The sequence below is a fragment of the Oncorhynchus kisutch genome, linkage group LG13 (genome assembly GCF_002021735.2).
Source record: "Oncorhynchus kisutch isolate 150728-3 linkage group LG13, Okis_V2, whole genome shotgun sequence".
Taxonomy (NCBI): domain Eukaryota; kingdom Metazoa; phylum Chordata; class Actinopteri; order Salmoniformes; family Salmonidae; genus Oncorhynchus; species Oncorhynchus kisutch.
The window spans coordinates 14130184-14150312 of NC_034186.2; the positions used below are offsets into that span (position 1 = coordinate 14130184).

At 51.1% G+C, this 20129-nt stretch overlaps 1 protein-coding gene across 1 annotated transcript in view; it reads left to right on the forward strand.

The window, feature by feature from the left end:
* raver2 (ribonucleoprotein, PTB-binding 2) overlaps positions 1-20129 on the forward strand; it is a 134118-nt gene that overhangs the window by 38400 nt on the left and 75589 nt on the right. Inside the window, exon 3 of the mRNA XM_031785636.1 lies at positions 10609-11078. Coding sequence (XP_031641496.1) covers positions 10609-11078 — 470 coding nt within the window. The remainder of the gene's footprint in view (positions 1-10608; positions 11079-20129) is intronic.

A 20129-nucleotide genomic window follows, 5' to 3' on the forward strand; every position in this document is an offset into this window, starting at 1 on the left:
ATGGGGGAGTGATATTTTCAGGTTGTGGTGGCATGGGCATTAGATTCTATGATATGGTTCAGAGGGCTATTCAGGGACTTTTTAAACTCTAATGACAACAGACTAGCATAGACGAGGAGGGAAGAGAGAGAAGAGGAGAAGGATTGAGTTAGTGTTACATGCAGGGAGAGAAAGTGAGTGATGGAAATTATGTGGCAGGGAGGTAGGGAAGCTGTGGAACGAGCTGTGGAATGAGTATGCCACTTTCTGGCCACTCATGAATGGGGGCTGAAGGAGCTGAGAGAGACTGAGGGCTAGAAGGCCTGGAGCTGGGGGGATGAAAGGCTGAGAGAGGCTGAGGGCTAGAAGGCCTGGAGCTGGGGGGATGAAAGGCTGAGAGAGGCTGAGGGCTAGAAGGCCTGGAGCTGGGGGGATGAAAGGCTGAGAGAGGCTGCGGGCTAGAAGGCCTGGAGCTGGGGGGATGAAAGGCTGAGAGAGGCTGAGGGCTAGAAGGCCTGGAGCTGGGGGGATGAAAGGCTGAGAGAGGCTGAGGGCTAGAAGGCCTGGAGCTGGGGGGATGAAAGGCTGAGAGAGGCTGCGGGCTAGAAGGCCTGGAGCTGGGGGGATGAAAGGCTGAGAGAGGCTGAGGGCTATAAGGACCTGGAGCTGAGGGGATGAAAGGCTGAGAGAGGCTGCGGGCTAGAAGGCCTGGAGCTGGGGGGATGAAAGGCTGAGAGAGACTGAGGGCTAAGAAGGCCTGGAGCTGGGGGGATGAAAGGCTGAGAGAGACTGAGGGCTAGAAGGCCTGGAGCTGGGGGTTGAAAGGATGAGAGAGGCTGAGGGCTAGAGGGCCTGGAGCTGGGGGGAGGAAAGGCTGAGAGAGGATGGGGGCTAGAGGGGCTGGAGCTGGGGGGAAGGAGAGGCTGAGGGCTAGAGGGCCTGTAGCTGGGGGGAGGAAAGGCTGAGAGAGGATTGGGGCTAGAGGGGCTGGAGCTGGGGGGAAGGAGAGGCTGAGAGAGGCTGAGGGCTAGAGGGGCTGGAGCTGGAGCTGGGGGGAAGGAGAGGCTGAGAGAGGCTGAGGGCTAGAGGGGCTGGTGCTGGGGGGGAGGAGAGGCTGAGACATGATGGGGGCTAGAGGGGCTGGAGATGGGGGGGGGCTGAGAGAGGATGGGGGCTAGAGGGAGCTGGGGGGATGAAAGGCTGAGACAGGATCGGGGCTAGAGGGGCTGGAGCTGGGGGGAAGGAGAGGTTGAGAGAGGATGGGGGCTGGAGCTGGGGGGGAGGAGTGGCTGAGAGAGGATGGGGGCTAGAGGGGCTGGAGCTGGGGGGGGAGGAGAGGCTGAGAGAGGATGGGGCTAGAGGTGCTGGAGCTGGGGGGGAGGAGAGGCTGAGAGAGGGTGGGGGCTAGAGGGGCTGGAGCTGGGGGGGAGGAGTGGCTGAGAGAGGATGGGGGCTAGAGGGGCTGGAGCTGGGGGTCAGCAGTAAGTGATGGGGCTGAGTGAAGAGTGTGAGTGGCTGGTTCCTATGCTGAACACATTACTTTAGACCAGGGTCGCTGAGGAGAGATGCAAATTAAAGTGCTGCTCTGATGAACAGTTTGTGATAACAGTGAAACGTGTTCACTCGCTCTCTCAATTCAATTACATTTCTCTCTCTCTCTGAGCTTTATGTTAGCTGTCAGGGAGGGAGAGAAAGAGACGCCAGGTCTACATTTGTGGAGAGAAAACATTCATTCTTGCTGTGAAAGAGTTTGACTCGAGTTGACCTTGTTCTGTTGACACGTGTCTGTTGCGTCTCTGTGTGTTTATATCCAGATTGTGTGTGTTTGCAGAGAGAGACAAGAACCATGGCTTTGCCTATAGTGGATGCTCCTTTAACTGATGTGCTGTAAATCAGCAGGCGGGGCCTAGTTTAAATCAGCAGGCGGGGCCTAGTTTAAATCAGCAGGCGGGGCCTAGTTTAAATCAGCAGGCGGGGCCTAGTTTAAATCAGCAGGCGGGGCCTAGTTTAAATCAGCAGGCGGGGCCTAGTTTAAATCAGCAGGTAGGGCCTAGTTTAAATCAGCAGGCGGGGCCTAGTTTAAATCAGCAGGCGGGGCCTAGTTTAAATCAGCAGGCGGGGCCTAGTTTGAGCTTCCAACGGCAACAAAAGGGATGAGGAAAAACAAATCATCTGTGTGTGTTACAGCCATGGTCTGAACTCTGGGACTGTCCTTCTAGCTGGGCCTTGCCTGTTTGTTAGTCATATGTACAGGGTACACATGGTATATACTGGCCAACACAATGCTTACTTGCTGGTTCCTTCTCCACAATGCAACAACAATAAGAAATAACACAAGATAAGAATACCAACATAAAGTAAATGCCTCAATAGAATATAATAAACACTGTATTATACATAAGTATAATACAGGAAGGCACATGAAGGCACCATACAGGAAGGCACAATTTATAGTCAAAATCAAATCAAATGTTTATTGGTCACATACACATGGTTAGTAGATGTGAATGCGAGTGTAGCGAAGTGCTTGTGCTTCTAGTTTGGGCCGTGCAGTAATATCTAACATGTAATCTAACTATTTCACAACAACTACCTTATACACACAAGTGTAAAGGAATGAATTAGAATATGTACATATAAATATATGGATGAGCGATGGCTGAATGGCATAGGCAAGATGCAGTAGATGGTATAGAGTACAGTATATACATATGAGATGAGTAATGTAGGGTATGTAAACATTATATAAAGTGGCATTGTTTAAAGTGACTAGTGATACATTTATTACATCCAATTTTTAATTATTAAAGTAGCTAGAGATTTGAGTCAGTATGTTGGCAGCAGTCACTCAATGTTAGTGGTGGCTGTTTAACAGTCTGATGGCTTTGAGATAGAAGCTGTTTTTCAGACTCTCGGTCCCTGCTTTGATGTGCCTGTACTGACCTCGCCTTCTGGATGATAGTGGGGTGAACAGGCATTCCTTGGTGGTTGTTGTCCTTGATGATCTTTTTGGCCTTCCTGTGACATTGGGTGGTGTAGGTGTCCTGGAGGGCAGGTATTTTGCCCCCGGTGATGCGTTGTGCAGACCTCACTACCCTCTGGAGAGCCTTACGGTTGTGGGCGGAGCAGTTGCCGTACTAGGCGGTGATACAGCCCGACAGGATGCTCTCGATTGTGCATTGGTAGAAGTTTGTGAGTGTTTTTGATGACACATTTCTTCAGCCTTCTGAGGTTGAAGAGGCACTGTTGTACCTTCTTCACCACGCTGTCTATGTGTGTGGATCATTTCAGTTTGTCCTTGATGTGTACCCCGAGGAACTTAAAACTTACTACCTTCTCCACTGCTGTCCATCGATGTGGATAGGGGGGGTGCTCCCTCTGCTGTTTCCTGAAGTCCACAATCATCTCCTTTGTTTTGTTGACGATGAGTGAGAGGTTGTTTTCCTGACACCACACTCCGAGGGCCCTCACCTCCCTGTAGGCCATTTCATCGTTGTTGGTAATCAAGACTACCACTGTAGTGTCGTCTGCAAACTTGATGATTGAGTTGGAGGCATGCATGGCCACGCAGTCGTGGGTGAACAGGGAGTACAGGAGAGGGCTCAGAACGCACGGTTGTGGGGTGCCCAGTGTTGAGGATCAGCGGGGTGGAGATGTTGTTACCTACCCTCACCACCTGGGGGCGGCCCGTCAGAAAGTCCAGGACCTAGTTGCACAGGGTGGGGTCGAGACCCAGGGTGTTAAAGCATTTAACTATGGTGTTAAATGCTGAGCTGTAGTCGATGAACAGCATTCTTACATAGGTATTCCTCTTGTCCAGATGGGTTAGGGCAGTATGCAGTGTGATTGCGATTGCATCGTCTGTGGACCTATTGGGGTGGTAAGCAAATTGGAGTGGGTCTAGGGTGTTGGGTAGGGTGGAGGTGATATGATCCTTCACTGGTCTCTCAAAGCGCTTCATGATGACGGAAGTGAGTGCTACGGGGCGATAATCGTTTTGCTCAGTTACCTTTGCTTTCTTGGGTACAGGAACAATGGTGGCCATCATGAAGCATGTGGGGACAGCAGAGTGGGATAGGGATTGATTGAATATGTCTGTAAACACACCAGCCAGCTGGTCTGTGCATGCTCTGAGGACGCGGCTAGGGATGCCGTCTGGGCCGGCAGCCTTGCGAGGGTTAACACGTTTAAATGTTTTAGTCCAATATTTTAGTCCAATATTTACATGTGTTTTGGGGAAGGGACGGGGTGTGGGGAGCCTGAGCCTGTTGGTATCAGACCTCATGCTCCGATATCGTCTGCCCGACGGTACGGGAGAGAACTGGAGTGTGGCTGGGGTGTGTGGGGTCCTTGATGATGCTGCATGCCTTCCTCAGGCATCATTTCATGTAGATGTCCTGGATGGGTGGAAGAACTGGGCCATCTTCACCATCCGCTGGAGGGCCTTGTGGTCGCGGATGGAGCAATTTCCGTACCAGGCCGTGATGTAACCGGTCAGGACACTCTCGATGGTGCAGCGGTAGTATTTGGAGAGGACTCGTGGTGGCATACCGAATTTCTTCAGCCACGTTAGGAAGTAAAGACGCTGTTGCGCCCTCTTGACACGAGTGGTGGTGTTGGTCCATGAGAAGTTCTCAGTGATGTGGACGAAGAGGAATATTAATGTGGGTTGGGGCATGTTCCCATCCTGTGATACCATCTGTTGGGTACATGGAGTACAGACATGGCCATAGTGAAGAAACAGAGAGGATGTCATCTACAGTACGGTATTGACAGGAGCATAGTAGGTGAACAAAGCCCTGTGTTCTACACAATGTGATTCATACAGTAGTCATCGCTGTCCTCCTTAGTGTCCTGTGTTTTTAATTAGCGACTTCACAAGGAAACATGGTATGTAGAATTGTAGGCTATGAGATGATTCCACAACAGATTCCCTCTGTCTTTCTTTCCTTACGTTCTTCTTGCCATACACAGTCCTTATAGAAATCCAATTCAATCGCTGCGTTTTGAAGCCAAGCCCTGTAATTAAGAGCCTCTTTGTATTTGGAGAGAAACGTTTAACCTGACAACCTGTCAGCAGCTTCTGGAACGCCTCTGTATTATAAGATTATTGTGTAAACTATTTAAGATGTTTTAGCTGTCCTCCCCTCCTCCCTCCATTCCTCCCCTCCTCCCTCCCCTCCTCCTTCCATTCCTCTCCTCCTCCCCTATTCCTCCCCTCCTCCTTCCATTCCTCCCCTCCTCCTTCCATTCCTCCCCTCCTCCCTCCATTCCCCCCCCCCCCCTCCATTCCTCCCCCGCCTCCCTCCATTCCTCCACTCCTCCCTCCATTCCTCCACCCCTCCCTCCACTCCTCCCGCCATTCCTCCCCTCCTCCCTCCATTCCTCCACTCCTCCCTCCATTCCTCCACTCCTCCCTCCATTCCTCCACTCCTCCCTCCATTCCTCCCCTCCTCCCTCCATTCCTCCCCTCCTCCCTCCATTCCTCCCCTCCTCCCTCCATTCCTCCCCTCCTCTCTCCATTCCTCCCCTCCTCCCTCCATTGCTCCCCTTCTCCCTCCATTCCTCCCCCCCTCTCCATTCCTCCCCCCCTCTCTCCATTCCTCCCCTCCTCTCTCCATTCCTCCCCTCCTCTCTCCATTCCTCCATCCTCCCTCCATTCCTCCACTCCTCCCTCCATTCCTCCCCTCCCCCTCCATTCCTCCCCTCCTCCCTCCAATTCCTCCCCTCCTCCCTCCATTCCTCCCCTCCTCTCTCCATTCCTCCACTCCTCCACTCCTCTCTCCATTCCTCCACTCCTCCCGCCATTCCGCCATTCCTCCACTCCTCCCTTCATTCCTCCACTCCTCCCTCCATTCCTCCACTCCTCCCTCCATTCCTCCACCCCTCCCTCCACTCCTCCCGCCATTCCTCCCCCTCCTCCCTCCATTCCTCCACTCCTCCCTTCATTCCTCCACTCCTCCCTCCATTCCTCCACTCCTCCCTCCATTCCTCCACTCCTCCCTCCATTCCTCCCCTCCTCCCTCCATTCCTCCCCTCCTCCCTCCATTCCTCCCCTCCTCCCTCCATTCCTCCCCTCCTCCCTCCATTCCTCCCCTCCTCTCTCCATTCCTCCCCTCCTCCCTCCATTCCTCCCCTTCTCCATCCATTCCTCCCTCCATTCCTCCATTCCTCCCCTCCTCTCTCCATTCCTCCCATCCTCCCTCCATTCCTACATTCTTCCCCTCCTCCCTCCATTCCTCCCCTCCTCCCTCCATTCCTCCTCCCTCCCTCCATTCCTTCCTCCCCTCCTCTCTCCATTCCTCCCCTCCTCCCTCCATTCCTCCCTCCTCCCTCCATTCCTCCCTCCTCCCTCCATTCCTCCCTTCTCCCTCCATTCCTCCCTTCTCCCTCCATTCCTCCCCTCCTCCCTCCATCTCCTCCCTCCTCCCTCCATTCCTCCCCTCCTCTCTCCGTCCTCCCCTCCTCCTCCATTCCTCCCTCCATTCCTCCCTCCTCCCTCCATTCCTCCCCTCCTCCCTCCATTCCTCCTCCTCCCTCCAGTCCTCCCCCTCCTCTCTCCGGTCCTCCCCTCCTCCCTCCATTCCTCCCCTCCTCCCTCCATTCCTCCCCTTCCTTCCCCCATTCCTCCTCCCTCCTCCTCCATTCCTCCCCTCCTCTCTCCATTCCTCCCCTCCTCCCTCCATTCCTCCCCTCCTCCCCTACATTCCTCCCCTCCTCCCTACATTCCTCCCCTCCTCTCTCCATTCCTCCCCTCCTCTCTCCATTCCTCCCCTCCTCCCTCCATTCCTCCCCTCCTCCCTCCATTCCTCCCTCCTCCCTCCATTCCTCCCCTTCTCCCTCCATTCCTCCCCTCCTCCCTCCAATCCTCCCTCCTCTCCTCCATTCCTCCCCTCCTCTCTCCCGTCCTCCCCTCCTCCCTCCATTCCTCCCCTCCTCCCTCCATTCCTCCCCTCCTCCCTCCATTCCTCCCTCCTCCCTCCATTCCTCCCCTCCTCTCTCCCGTCCTCCCCTCCTCCCTCCATTCCTCCCCTCCACCCTCCATTCCTCCCCTCCTCCCTCCATTCCTCCCCTTCTCCCTCCATTCCTCCCCTTCTCCCTCCATTCCTCCCCTCCTCCCTCCATTCCTCCATCCTCCCTCCATTCCTCCCCTCCTCTCTCCATTCCTCCCCTCCTCTCTCCATTCCTCCCCTCCTCCCTCCATTCCTCCCCTCCTCCCTACATTCCTCCCCTCCTCTCTCCATTCCTCCCCTCCTCTCTCCATTCCTCCCCTCCTCCCTCCATTCCTCCCCTCCTCCCTCCATTCCTCCCCTTCTCCCTCCATTCCTCCCCTCCTCCCTCCATTCCTCCCCTTCTCCCTCCATTCCTCCCCTCCTCCCTCCATTCCTCCCCTCCTCCCTCCATTCCTCCCCTCCTCCCTCCATTCCTCCCCTCCTCTCTCCATTCCTCCCCTCCTCTCTCCATTCCTCCCCTCCTCCCTCCATTCCTCCCCTCCTCTCTCCATTCCTCCCCTCCTCTCTCCATTCCTCCCCTCCTCTCTCCATTCCTCCCCTCCTCCCTCCATTCCTCCCCTCCTCTCTCCATTCCTCCCCTCCTCCCTCCATTCCTCCCCTCCTCTCTCCATTCCTCCCCTCCTCTCTCCATTCCTCCCCTCATCCCTCCATTCCTCCCCTCCTCCCTCCATTCCTCCCCTCCTCCCTCCATTCCTCCCCTCCTCCCTCCATTCCTCCCCTCCATTCTCCCATACTCCCCTCCTCTCTCCATTCCTCCCCTCCTCCCTCCATTCCTCCCCTCCATTCTCCCGTACTCCCCTCCTCTCTCCATTCCTCCCCTCCTCCCTCCATTCCTCCCCTCCTCCCTCCATTCCTCCCCTCCTCCCTCCATTCCTCCCCTCCATTCTCCCGTACTCCCCTCCTCTCTCCATTCCTCCCCTCCTCTCTCCCGTCCTCCCCTCCTCCCTCCATTCCTCCCCTCCTCCCTCCATTCCTCCACTCCACTCTGTCACGTGAAGAACATATTGAGCAGCGGTGTTCCATTTAGTAAGCCACCACTTCTTGGAGTGTATTGTTTGATGAAGGGAGAGAAAGAGAAAGAATGAGAGAGAGAAATAAAGAGAGAAAGAGAAACACAGAAAGAGAGGGAACACTTCAGAGAGGGCATAAAGTCTGCCTAAGACAGCATACAGGCTACTCTCAGTGGGATGTTACTGTGCTTACCGCAGTATGCCCAGAATACCATCTCAGCTCAGAGAAATAGATCCATTATGCACTTTGAGTATTAGAGTGTTGAGTTAATTGATTTCTGTGCGGGCGGTTGCAGGGCAGGATGGCGGACAGCGTGTATTAACGCTTTAATGGAATGTGAAGTCGTGCACATGGAGCTGGGAGTTGTAGCAGCCGACGGGTGGGACGTGGGAGAGAGGTCCTCTCTGGTGTTATCTGACAGAACAATCCTGGAATCACATTAGTGCTCTGGGTTCAGCTCCACCATCAGTTTCATCAGACATTAGTGGGATCACTGCTAAACTGTGCCGGTGTCTCTCAAATCCTTCATAACTCGACAGCACCCAAATCCCTCTCCTGGTAATGCCAGTATTAGTCTCTATCCTGTTGCACTTAGCACAACGTTAGCACAACGTTCTCAGAACCCTGGAAGGGCATTAGGATAAATGCAACAGGCCTTGATAGTGTTGTCTCGGCTCTGCTTTGAAAGATGTCACCTGCAAGAGGCTGATAGCCATGAAAGGCTCCGTCGTTCTGCCCCTGAACAAGGCAGTTCCTAGGCCATCATTGTAAATAGAAATGTGTTCTTAACTGACTTGTCTAGTTAAATAAAGGTACAAATAAAAAGATTTAGATATAGTACTTCTACTCAGTGATTGTTTTTTACTGATCAGTTCATTTATAATCAGTAGGTTTTGTTATCTGTTTTCACAGTCCTCCAACCACACCTGCACACCACTGTTATCTGTTTTCACAGTCCTCCAACCACACCTGCACACCACTGTTATCTGTTTTCACAGTCCTCCAACCACACCTGCACACCACTGTTATCTGTTTTCACAGTCCTCCAACCACACCTGCACACCACTGTTATCTGTTTTCACAGTCCTCCAACCACACCTGCACACCACTGTTATCTGTTTTCACAGTCCTCCAACCACACCTGCACACCACTGTTATCTGTTTTCACAGTCCTCCAACCACACCTGCACACCACTGTTATCTGTTTTCACAGTCCTCCAACCCCACCTGCACACCACTGTTATCTGTTTTCACAGTCCTCCAACCACACCTGCACACCACTGTTATCTGTTTTCACAGTCCTCCAACCACACCTGCACACCACTGTTATCTGTTTTCACAGTCCTCCAACCACACCTGCACACCACTGTTATCTGTTTTCACAGTCCTCCAACCACACCTGCACACCACTGTTATCTGTTTTCACAGTCCTCCAACCACACCTGCACACCACTGTTATCTGTTTTCACAGTCCTCCAACCACACCTGCACACCACTTTTTTAATACATTTTTGTACCTGTATTGGTGTTTATCACTTGTTTTCAACTAAATGAAACTGAATATTCAACACAGACCTACCACAGACACTAACTGTTTAGCAGGTTTAACAATCATTTTGTCATTTATGAAGAAGATGACCAGCACTCTCAAATGAAGTTTATTTAGAAATATTTTTAAATCAGCAGTCACGTGTTTTGGCCAGCTAGTCAGTCTGTCAGACAGAAGCTGCTATCACTACAGCCCTCGCTCGGCTGAGGGATATTTTAGCTACGCTACACATTCCATATCAATTCATTACCGCCTCATTTCACGGCCCATGAATCACTGCACTGGCGTGTCGGCGTGGGGGGGGGGGGGGCACCGTTGTTTCGGGCTGTTAGCACTAGTTTGAAAGTGTTCAGGTTTGATTAGCCATTTTTATTGGCCTGTGATGTTGTAAACGCCTCCCCTGTCATAGTGATCTAGCATGCTGTTTTGTCAATGTGTGTTTAGAGGCAGGTTAAATATGTCTGTCAGTGAGTAAATTATTTCCAGGTTGCTCCCAGCTAATGTGGGACTTTCTCTCTGTGTATCTCTGTGCGTCTCTGTGTGTCTCTATGCGTGTCTCTGTGTATCTCTGTGCGTCTCTGTGTGTCTCTATGCGTGTCTCTGTGTGTCTCTGTGCGTCTCTGTGTGTCTCTATGCGTGTCTCTGTGTGTCTCTGTGCGTCTCTGGCTGTGTGTCTCCTTGTTTCTGTCTCTGTCCATGTTCCTGTCCATGTCTGTGTCTTCCTGTCCATGTCTGTGTCTTCCTGTCCATGTCTGTGTCTCCTTGTCTGTGTCTGTCTCCCTGTCCATGTCTCCTTGTCCATGTCTATCTCCCTGTCCATGTCCCATGTCTCTGTGTCCATGTCCTTGTCTCCGTCCCTGTCTCGGTGCATCCCTGTCCGTGTCGCTGTCTCCATCCCTGTCTCTGTGTGTCCATGTCCTTGTCTCCGTCCCTGTCTCTGTGCATCCATGTACCCTGTCTCCGTCCTTTTCTCTGTGTCCCCCTGTCTCCGTCCCTGTCTCTGTGCGTCCCTGCCTCCATCCCTGTCTCTGTGCGCCCCTATCCGTGTCCCTCCAGCATTTGTGACCCTGCTGAACGGTGACCAGGCTCAGGATGCCATCCGCTCCCTCCACCAGAGCATCGTGCGCAGCCGGGACATCACAGTGCAGCTCCAGCCCACAGACAGTCTGCTCTGCCTCACCAACCTGCCCCACACCTTTACTGCCCAGCAGCTGGAGGACCTAGTCCGTTCCTACGGAAACATTGAGCGCTGCTTCCTGGTCTACAGCGAGCTCACCGGACACTCCAAGGGCTACGGCTTTGTGGAATACATGAAGAAGGACTCTGCGTCGCGGGCGCGGTTGGAGCTACTGGGGCGACCAGAGGGGGACCGTGCGGTCATGGTCCAATGGACAGATGTGAACCAGTTGACTGCGGGTCACCACCTCCACTCTAAGTGCCTTTGTGTGGACCGGCTGCCCCAGGAGTACGACTCAGAAGAGCTGACCCTCCTGTTCTCAGACAGATACAAACCTGTCTTCTGCCAGGTGAGTCTGAGGTGGAGTACTTGGTGTGTGCGTGGGGTAGGGGGTTGTGTGTGTGCGTATGCATGTGCGTGTTCCACCCCTCCTATCTTACATCCCTCCACTTCCTCTCATCCACCTGTCCTCCACGTAACCCTCCACTTGTCCCACACAGATATCAATACATTATGTAATTACCATGATGCCTCCTAGCTGTTGCAGAACCAGCAGGCTATGCTATGACCTATGCTTCAGCATCGTGTGTGTGTGTGTGTGTTTATTTTACCTTTATTTATCTAGGCAAGTCAGTTAAGAACAAATTCTTATTTTCAATGACGGCCTAGGAACAGTGGGTTAACTGCCTGTTCAAGGGCAGAATGACAGATTTGTACCTTGTCAGCTCGGGGGTTTGAACTTCCGGTTACTAGTCCAACGCTCTAACCACTAGGCTGCCCTGCCGCCCCATGCTTCAGCATCGTGTGTGTGTGTGTGTTGTGAACAGATGATAAGCTATAGATCTTCTCCTACACACTGCCATACCCACAGTATCCGTCCCAATGGTTTCATATACAGATCCCATAATTCACAGATCCCATAACTCACAGATCCCATAACTCACAGATCCCATAACTCACAGATCCCATAACTCACAGATCCCATAACGCACAGATCCCATAACTCACACATCCCATAACTCACAGGTCCCGTACTTCACAGATCCCATACTCCACAAGTCCCATAATGCACAGATTCCATACATCAGAGGTCCCATACCTCTCAGGTCCCATGCGTCACAGGTCCCATACCTCACAGATCCCATACCTCACAGATCCCATACCTCCCAGGTCCCATAACTCCCAGGTCCCATAACTTCCAGGTCCATGAACTCCCAGGTCCCATATCTCACAGGTCCCATACCTCACAGGTCCCATACCTCACAGGTCCCATACCTCACATATCCCATACCTCAGAGGTCCCTTGACCTTAGGCTCCTTTCCTATTATAACTGTTACCACATACAGTCTTACTCACCTCTCTGTCTACCCTCTCTGTTCAACCCAATATAAAATGCACATGCAGAAGGCCCTTAAATCCTCCACCCTAAGCCCTCCACCCCCACCCCCACCATCATCCCTCTGCAGTGCACTAAGGGCTCACCTCCTCCCTAAGCCCCCCCACCATCACAGATATCAATACATTATGTAATTACCATGATGCCTCCTAGCTGTTGCAGAACCAGCAGGCTATGCTATGACCTATGCTTCAGCATCGTGTGTGTGTGTGTTTATTTTAACTTTATTTATCTAGGCAAGTCAGTTAAGAACTAATTCTTATTTTCAATGACGGCCTAGGAACAGTGGGTTAACTGCCTGTTCAAGGGCAGAATGACAGATTTGTACCTTGTCAGCTCGGGGGTTTGAACTTCCGGTTACTAGTCCAACGCTCTAACCACTAGGCTGCCCTGCCGCCCCATGCTTCAGCATCGTGTGTGTGTGTGTGTATGTGTGTGTGTGTGTGTGTGTGTGTGTTGTGAACAGATGATAAGCTATAGATCTTCTCCTACACACTGCCATACCCACAGTATCCGTCCTAATGGTTTCATATACAGATCCCATAATTCACAGATCCCATAACTCACAGATCCCATAACTCACACATCCCATAACTCACACATCCCATAACTCACACATCCCATAACTCACACATCCCATAACTCACACATCCCATAACTCACAGGTCCCGTACTTCACAGGTCCCATAACTCACAGGTCCCATAACTCACAGATCCCATAACTCACAGATCCCATAACGCACAGATCCCATAACTCACACATCCCATAACTCACAGGTCCCATACCTCACAGGTCCCATACCTCACAGGTCCCATACCTCACATATCCCATACCTCAGAGGTCCCTTGACCTTAGGCTCCTTTCCTATTATAACTGTTACCACATACAGTCTTACTCACCTCTCTGTCTACCCGCTCTGTTCAACCCAATATAAAATGCACATGCAGAAGGCCCTTAAATCCTCCACCCTAAGCCCTCCACCCCCACCCACACCATCATCCCTCTGCAGTGCACTAAGGGCTCACCTCCTCCCTAAGCCCCCCCACCATCATCCCTCTGCAGTGCACTAAGGGCTCTCCTCCTCACTAAGCCCCCCACCATCATCCCTCTGCAGTGCACTAAGGGCTCACCTCCTCCCTAAGCCCCCCCACCATCATCCCTCTGCAGTGCACTAAGGGCTCTCCTCCTCACTAAGCCCCCCACCATCATCCCTCTGCAGTGCACTAAGGGCTCACCTCCTCCCTAAGCCCCCCACCATCATCCCTCTGCAGTGCACTAAGGACTCTCCTCCTCGCTAAGCCCCCCACCATCATCCCTCTGCAGTGTGCTAACGGCTCTCCTCCTCCCTAAGCCCCCCACCATCATCCCTCTGCAGTGCACTAAGGACTCTCCTCCTCCCTAAGCCCCCCCACCATCATCCCTCTGCAGTTCGCTAACGGCTCTCCTCCTCCCTAAGCCCCCCACCATCATCCCTCTGCAGTGCACTAAGGGCTCACCTCCTCCCTAAGCCCCCCCACCATCATCCCTCTGCAGTTCGCTAACGGCTCTCCTCCTCCCTAAGCCCCCCCACCATCATCCCTCTGCAGTTCGCTAACGGCTCTCCTCCTCCCTAAGCCCCCCACCATCATCCCTCTGCAGTGCACTAAGGACTCTCCTCCTCCCTAAGCCCCCCACCATCATCCCTCTGCAGTTCGCTAACGGCTCTCCTCCTCCCTAAGCCCCCCCACCATCATCCCTCTGCAGTGCACTAAGGGCTCACCTCCTCCCTAAGCCCCCCCACCATCATCCCTCTGCAGTTCGCTAACGGCTCTCCTCCTCCCTAAGCCCCCCCACCATCATCCCTCTGCAGTTCGCTAACGGCTCTCCTCCTCCCTAAGCCCCCCACCATCATCCCTCTGCAGTGCACTAAGGACTCTCCTCCTCCCTAAGCCCCCCACCATCATCCCTCTGCAGTTCGCTAACGGCTCTCCTCCTCCCTAAGCCCCCCACCATCATCCCTCTGCAGTGAAAAATAATAATTAGGCTCTTTATTATCTTTATCATTTTTTAAACTAGATTAATATCATACATTCTAAGTTAGATCCCATTTACATTATATACAGTACCAATCAAAAGATTGAACACCTACTCATTCCAGGGTTTTTCTTTATTTTTACTATTTTCTACCTCGTAGAATAATAGTGAAGACATTAACACTATGAAATGACACATATGGAATCATGTAGCAACCAAAAAAGTGTTAAACCAATCAAAACATATTTTATATTTGAGATTCGTCAGAGTTGCCACCCTTTGCCTTGTTGACAGCTTAGCACACTATTGGCATGCCATACTGTATATATATCAAAAGGTAAGAACTTCCCATTGTTCACCCCTCCTCGTTTCGTTTCCATGGTTCTTCTCCATTTCACTTCCATTCTAATTTGTTTAAAAATGTTCTCTCCTCCGGCAGCTTGAGAGTGACTCATCTAGTACTGTAGTGCTAGATGAATTAAAGTCTCCATCCTTACAGTGATTGTCAAAGCCTCGCTCAGTGTGCTTCGGGTCACCCTCTAACAAATAAAGGGCTCCTGAGTGGCGCAGCGGTCTAAGGCACTGTATCTCAGTGATAGAGGTGTCACTACAGACACCCTGGTTCGAATCCATGCTGAATCCAAGCTGTATCACAACTGATTGGGAGTCCAATAGGGTTGTGCACAATTGGCCCAGCGTCGTTCGGGTTTGGCCGGTGTAGGCCGTCATTGTAAATAACAATTTGTTCTTAACTGGCTTACATAGTTAAATAAACGCTCAATAAACAAATAAGCTGGAGGCAATCTAAGAATGCTAGGCCCATTAGAAAGCTATGTGTTATTAGCAGGTAAATGACAGTAGAGAGAAGTCTCTCTGTCTGTCTCTTTCTCTCTCTGTGTGCCCCCCCCCCTTTCTCTCCTTCTGTGGCTAGGGACTGGACAGAGCTCTAGGAAAACAACTGTATACTACATGAGTCATCAGTGATGAAGCAGTGTACCTGTAAGAGGAGAAGAGTGGAGTTACATTTGGTGGAGTTAGGAGGGGTTAGGAGGAGTTAACTTCTTTGGGATAGGGGGTGGTATATTGACGTCCGGATGAAAAACGTGCTCAAAGTAAACTGCCTGCTACTTAGGCCCAGAAGCTATAATATGCATATAATTGGTAGATTTGGATAGAAAACACTGTAAAGTTTCTAAAACTGTTAAAATAATGTCTGAGTGAGTATAACAGAAGTGACATTTAAATGGCAGGCGAAACCCCAAGGATTCCCCCCCAACAAAATTTCATCCTACCACTGATTTCAATGGCTGGCACTTTAATAATAGGGCGAAATCGTGCCCGATTGCAGTTCCTAGGGCTTCCACTAGATGTCAACAGTTTTTTTGAAAAATGAGCCAGAAGTTGTAGTTTTTCTAGGATGCTCCCATTTTGGCTGTAGTGTTTCCAAGTGTGTGAATGAGAGCGTGTTCTTTGGTATTTTTCTCCGGTAAAGACAATAACGATTCTCCGTCTTAAATTGTATCATTTATTTGCATATTAGAGTACCTAAGGTTTGATTATAAACGTTGATTGACTTGTTTGGATAAGTTTATTGGTAACGTTTGGGATTCATTTTGTATGCATTTTGAAGGAGGGAAACCGAGTGGATTATTGACTGAAGCCCTCCAGCTAAACTGAGTTTTTATGGATGTAAAGAAGGACTTTATCGAACAAAAGGACCATTTGTAATGTAACTGGGATCTTTTGGAGTGCCAACAGAAGGGCAGGTAGTTAGGAGGAGTTAACTTCTTTGGGATAGGGGGTGGTATATTGACGTCCGGATGAAAAACGTGCCCAAAGTAAACTGCCTGTTACTCAGGCCCAGAAGCTATAATATGCATATAATTGGTAGATTTGGATAGAAAACGAAGATCTTCAAAGGTAAGGCATATATTATATCGCTATTTCTGTCTTTCGTGTCGCAACTCCCTGGTTGAAAATGATTTGTTATGCATTTGTGTGCTGGGCGCTGTCCTCAGATAATTGAATGTTTTGCTTTCGCCAGAAAGCCTTTTTGAAATCTGACACAGCGGCTGTATTGACAACAAGGAGGAGTTAGGAGGAGTTAGGAGGGGTTAGGAGGAGTTAGGAGGGGTTAGGAGGAGTTAGGAGGGGTTAGGAGGGGTTAGGAGGGGTTAGGAGGAGTTAGGATGTGAGTATGTGTGTGTTCATCAAGCTGATATAAACCCAATGCCCTGGTTGTCGGTCTGTGTGACGGCCCTATAGAGGAGAGACTTTGAAGACCACAGAGTGACTGTTCCGTGACCGGGGACATGGTTGCCCTGTCACAGCTGTCAGTGAGAGGAGAGGAGACGCCACACCTGCCTGATTGACAGGCTGGGACAGAGGAGACTAGGAGGAGAACTGTCAGAGTAGCAGTCTGTGAGAGAACAGGGTGTCAATGAGAGTGTGTGGCTGAGAGTGTGTGGGTGACAAAGTGTTGTGGATGTGATGGATGACCGGTGTGGGCCGAGGAGGGTGAAGATGATTTATTTGGAAGAGATTTTTGCCCTTTTTGAAAAGACTGTACAGGCATATACTGCAGACAAACACACACACACACACACACACACACACACACACACACACACACACATGTGCGTAACGATGGTGTGGTGTCAGGAAAATAACCTCACACTCAACGTCAACAAAACAAAGGAGATGATCGTGGACTTCAGGAAACAGCAGAGGGAGCAACCCTTATCCGCATCGACGGGACAGTAGTGGAGAAGGTGGAAAGTTCCTCAGCGTACACATCACAGACAAACCTAAATGGTCCACCCACACAGGCAGCGTGGTGAAGAAGGCACAACAGCGCCTCTTCAACCTCAGGAGGCTGAAGAATTTTGGCTTGTCACCGAAAACACTCACAAACTTTTACAGATGCACAATCAAGAGCATCCTGTCAGGCTGTATCACCGCCTGATATGGCAACTGGTCCGCCCACAACCATAAGGCTCTCCAGAGGGTAGTGAGGTCTGCACAATGCATCACCGGGGGCAAACTACCTGCCCTCCAGGACACCTACACCACCCGATGTCACAGGAAGGCCATAAAGATCATCAAGGACAACAACCACCTGAGCCACTGCCTGTTCACCCCACTATCATCCAGAAGGCGAGGTCAGTACAGGTGCATCAATGCTGGCACCAAGAGTCTGAAAAACAGCTTCTATCTCAAGGCCATCAGACTGTTAAACAGCCACCACTAACATTGAGTGGCTGCTGCCAACACACTGACTCATCTCTAGCCACTTTAATAATTAAAAATAGGATGTAATAAATGTATCACTAGTCACTTTAAACAATGCCACTTTATATAATGTTTACATACCCTACATTACTCATCTCATATGTATATATTGTACTCCATACCATCTACTGCATCTTGCCTATGCCATTCAGCCATCGCTCATCCATATATTTATATGTACATATTCTAATTCATTCCTTTACACTTGTGTGTATAAGTTAGTTGTTGTGAAATTGTAGATATTACAGCATGGTCGGAACTAGAAGCACAAGCATTTCGCTACACTCACATTAACATCTACTAGCCATGTGTATGTGACCAATAACATTTGATTTGCTTTGATTTGACTCTTTTGTAGTGTTAAGCAAGATAGAGTGGAGATGGCCTGTTTGCTAAGTCCCACTCATAACAAGCCAGAAACACATCCACAACACTTTGTTACCCACACACTCTCAGCCACACAGGGGAGCCTGGAGATCTGGCGAAGGCTTGAGAGACTGACGAGCCGGCGGAGGCAGGGGAGCCTGGAGATCTGGCGAAGGCTTGAGAGACTGACGAGCCGGCGGAGGCCGGGGAGCCTGGAGGTCTGGCGAAGGCTTGAGAGACTGACGAGCCGGCGGAGGCAGGGGAGCCTGGAGATCTGGCGAAGGCTTGAGAGACTGACGAGCCGGCGGAGGCAAGGGAGCCTGGAGATCTGGCGAAGGCTTGAGAGACTGACGAGCCGGCGGAGGCCGGGGAGCCTGGAGGTCTGGCGAAGGCTTGAGAGACTGACGAGCCGGCGGAGGCAGGGGAGCCTGGAGATCTGGCGAAGGCTTGAGAGACTGACGAGCCGGCGGAGGCAGGGGAGCCTGGAGATCTGGCGAAGGCTTGAGAGACTGACGAGCCGGCGGAGGCAGGGGAGCCTGGAGATCTGGCGAAGGCTTGAGAGGCTGACGAGCCGGCGGAGGCAGGGGAGCCTGGAGATCTGGCGAAGGCTTGAGAGGCTGACGAGCCGGCGGAGGCAAGGGAGCCTGGAGATCTGGCGAAGGCTTGAGAGGCTGACGAGCCGGCGGAGGCAGGGGAGCCTGGAGATCTGGCGAAGGCTTGAGAGACTGACGAGCCAGCGGAGGCAAGGGAGCCTGGAGATCTGGCGAAGGCTTGAGAGGCTGACGAGCCGGCAGAGGCAGGGCAGTCTGGCAATCTGGCTGAGGCATGTAAACCTGTAGTGGCTCCCGGAACCAACGTCATTCCACCTGACACAAAAAAACTAAAAACACTCCCTGATGCTTCCCGTAGGTGAGCCGTTATTCTGTAACGATGTGCTCTGAGAGTCAAGTTCAGAGAGTGTGTGTTTTAATAAATAAACACATAATACAAAATAATAAACACGGACAACGCACAGAACTGACACAGAAACAATAACGCCTGGGGAAGGAACCAAAGGGAGTGAAATATATAGGGGAGGAACCGAAGGGAGTGACAGATATTGGGAAGGTAATCAGGGGAGTGACAGATATAGGGGAGGAACCGAAGGTAGTGACAGATATAGGGAAGGTAATCAGGGGAGTGATGGAGTCCAGGTGAGTGATGACGGTGACAGGTGTGCGCCATCATGAGCAGCCTGGTGACCTAGAGGCCGGAGAGAGAGCACACATGACATTACTGCCTTATTCCCTCATCAATCTACACACAATAACGAATAACGAAAAAGCAAAAACTGATTTTTAGAAATGTTTTAAATAAATAATAATAATATCACATGTACATAAGTATTCAGACCCTTTACTCAGTACTTTGTTGAAGCAGTGATTCCAGCCTCTAGTCTTCTTAGTTATGACACTACAAGCTTGGCACACCTGTATTTGGGAAGTTTCTCCCATTCTTCTCTGCAGATCCTCTCAGGCTCTCTCAGGTTGGATGGGGAGCGTCACTGCACACCTATTTTCAGGTCTCTCTTGAGATGTTCGATCAGGTTCAAGTCCGGGCTCTGGCTGGGCCACTCAAGGACATTCAGAGTCCCGAAGCCACTCATGCGTTGTCTTTGCTGTGTGCTTAGGGTCATTGTCCTGTTGGAAGGTGAACCTTCGCCCCAGTCTGAGGGCATAGGCCCAACCACTTGGGAGCCAGGCCCGGCCAATCAGAATTCGTTTTTCCCCACGAAAGGGCTTTATTACAGACAGAAATACTCAGAAATACTCTGTTTCATCAGCTGTCCGGGTGGCGATGTGGGATTTGGAGGTCCTGGGCTGGCGTGGTTGCACGTGGTCTGCGGTTGTCAAGCCGGTTGGATGTACTGCCAAATTCTCTAAAATGATGAGGCGACTTGTGGTAGAAAAATTAACATTCAATTCTCTGGCAACAGCTCCGGTGGATATTCCTGCTGTCAGCATGCCAATTGCTTGCTCCCTCAAAACATCTGTGGCATTGTGTCACGTCCTGACCATAGAAAACCTGTATTTTCTATGGTAGAGTAGGTCAGGGCGTGACTAGGGGTTTTTGTTCTAGTTTATATTTTCTATGTGGGGTTCTAGGTTTGATTTTCTATGTTGGTGATTTGTATGATTCCCAATTAGAGGCAGCTGGTTATCGTTGTCTCTATTTGGGAATCATACTTAAGTAGCATTTTTTCCACCTGTGGGTTATGGGATATTGTTTATATGTATGTGTTTTGAGTTAGTGCACATAGCATCTCTGTAGTCACGGTTCGCTGTTACTGTAT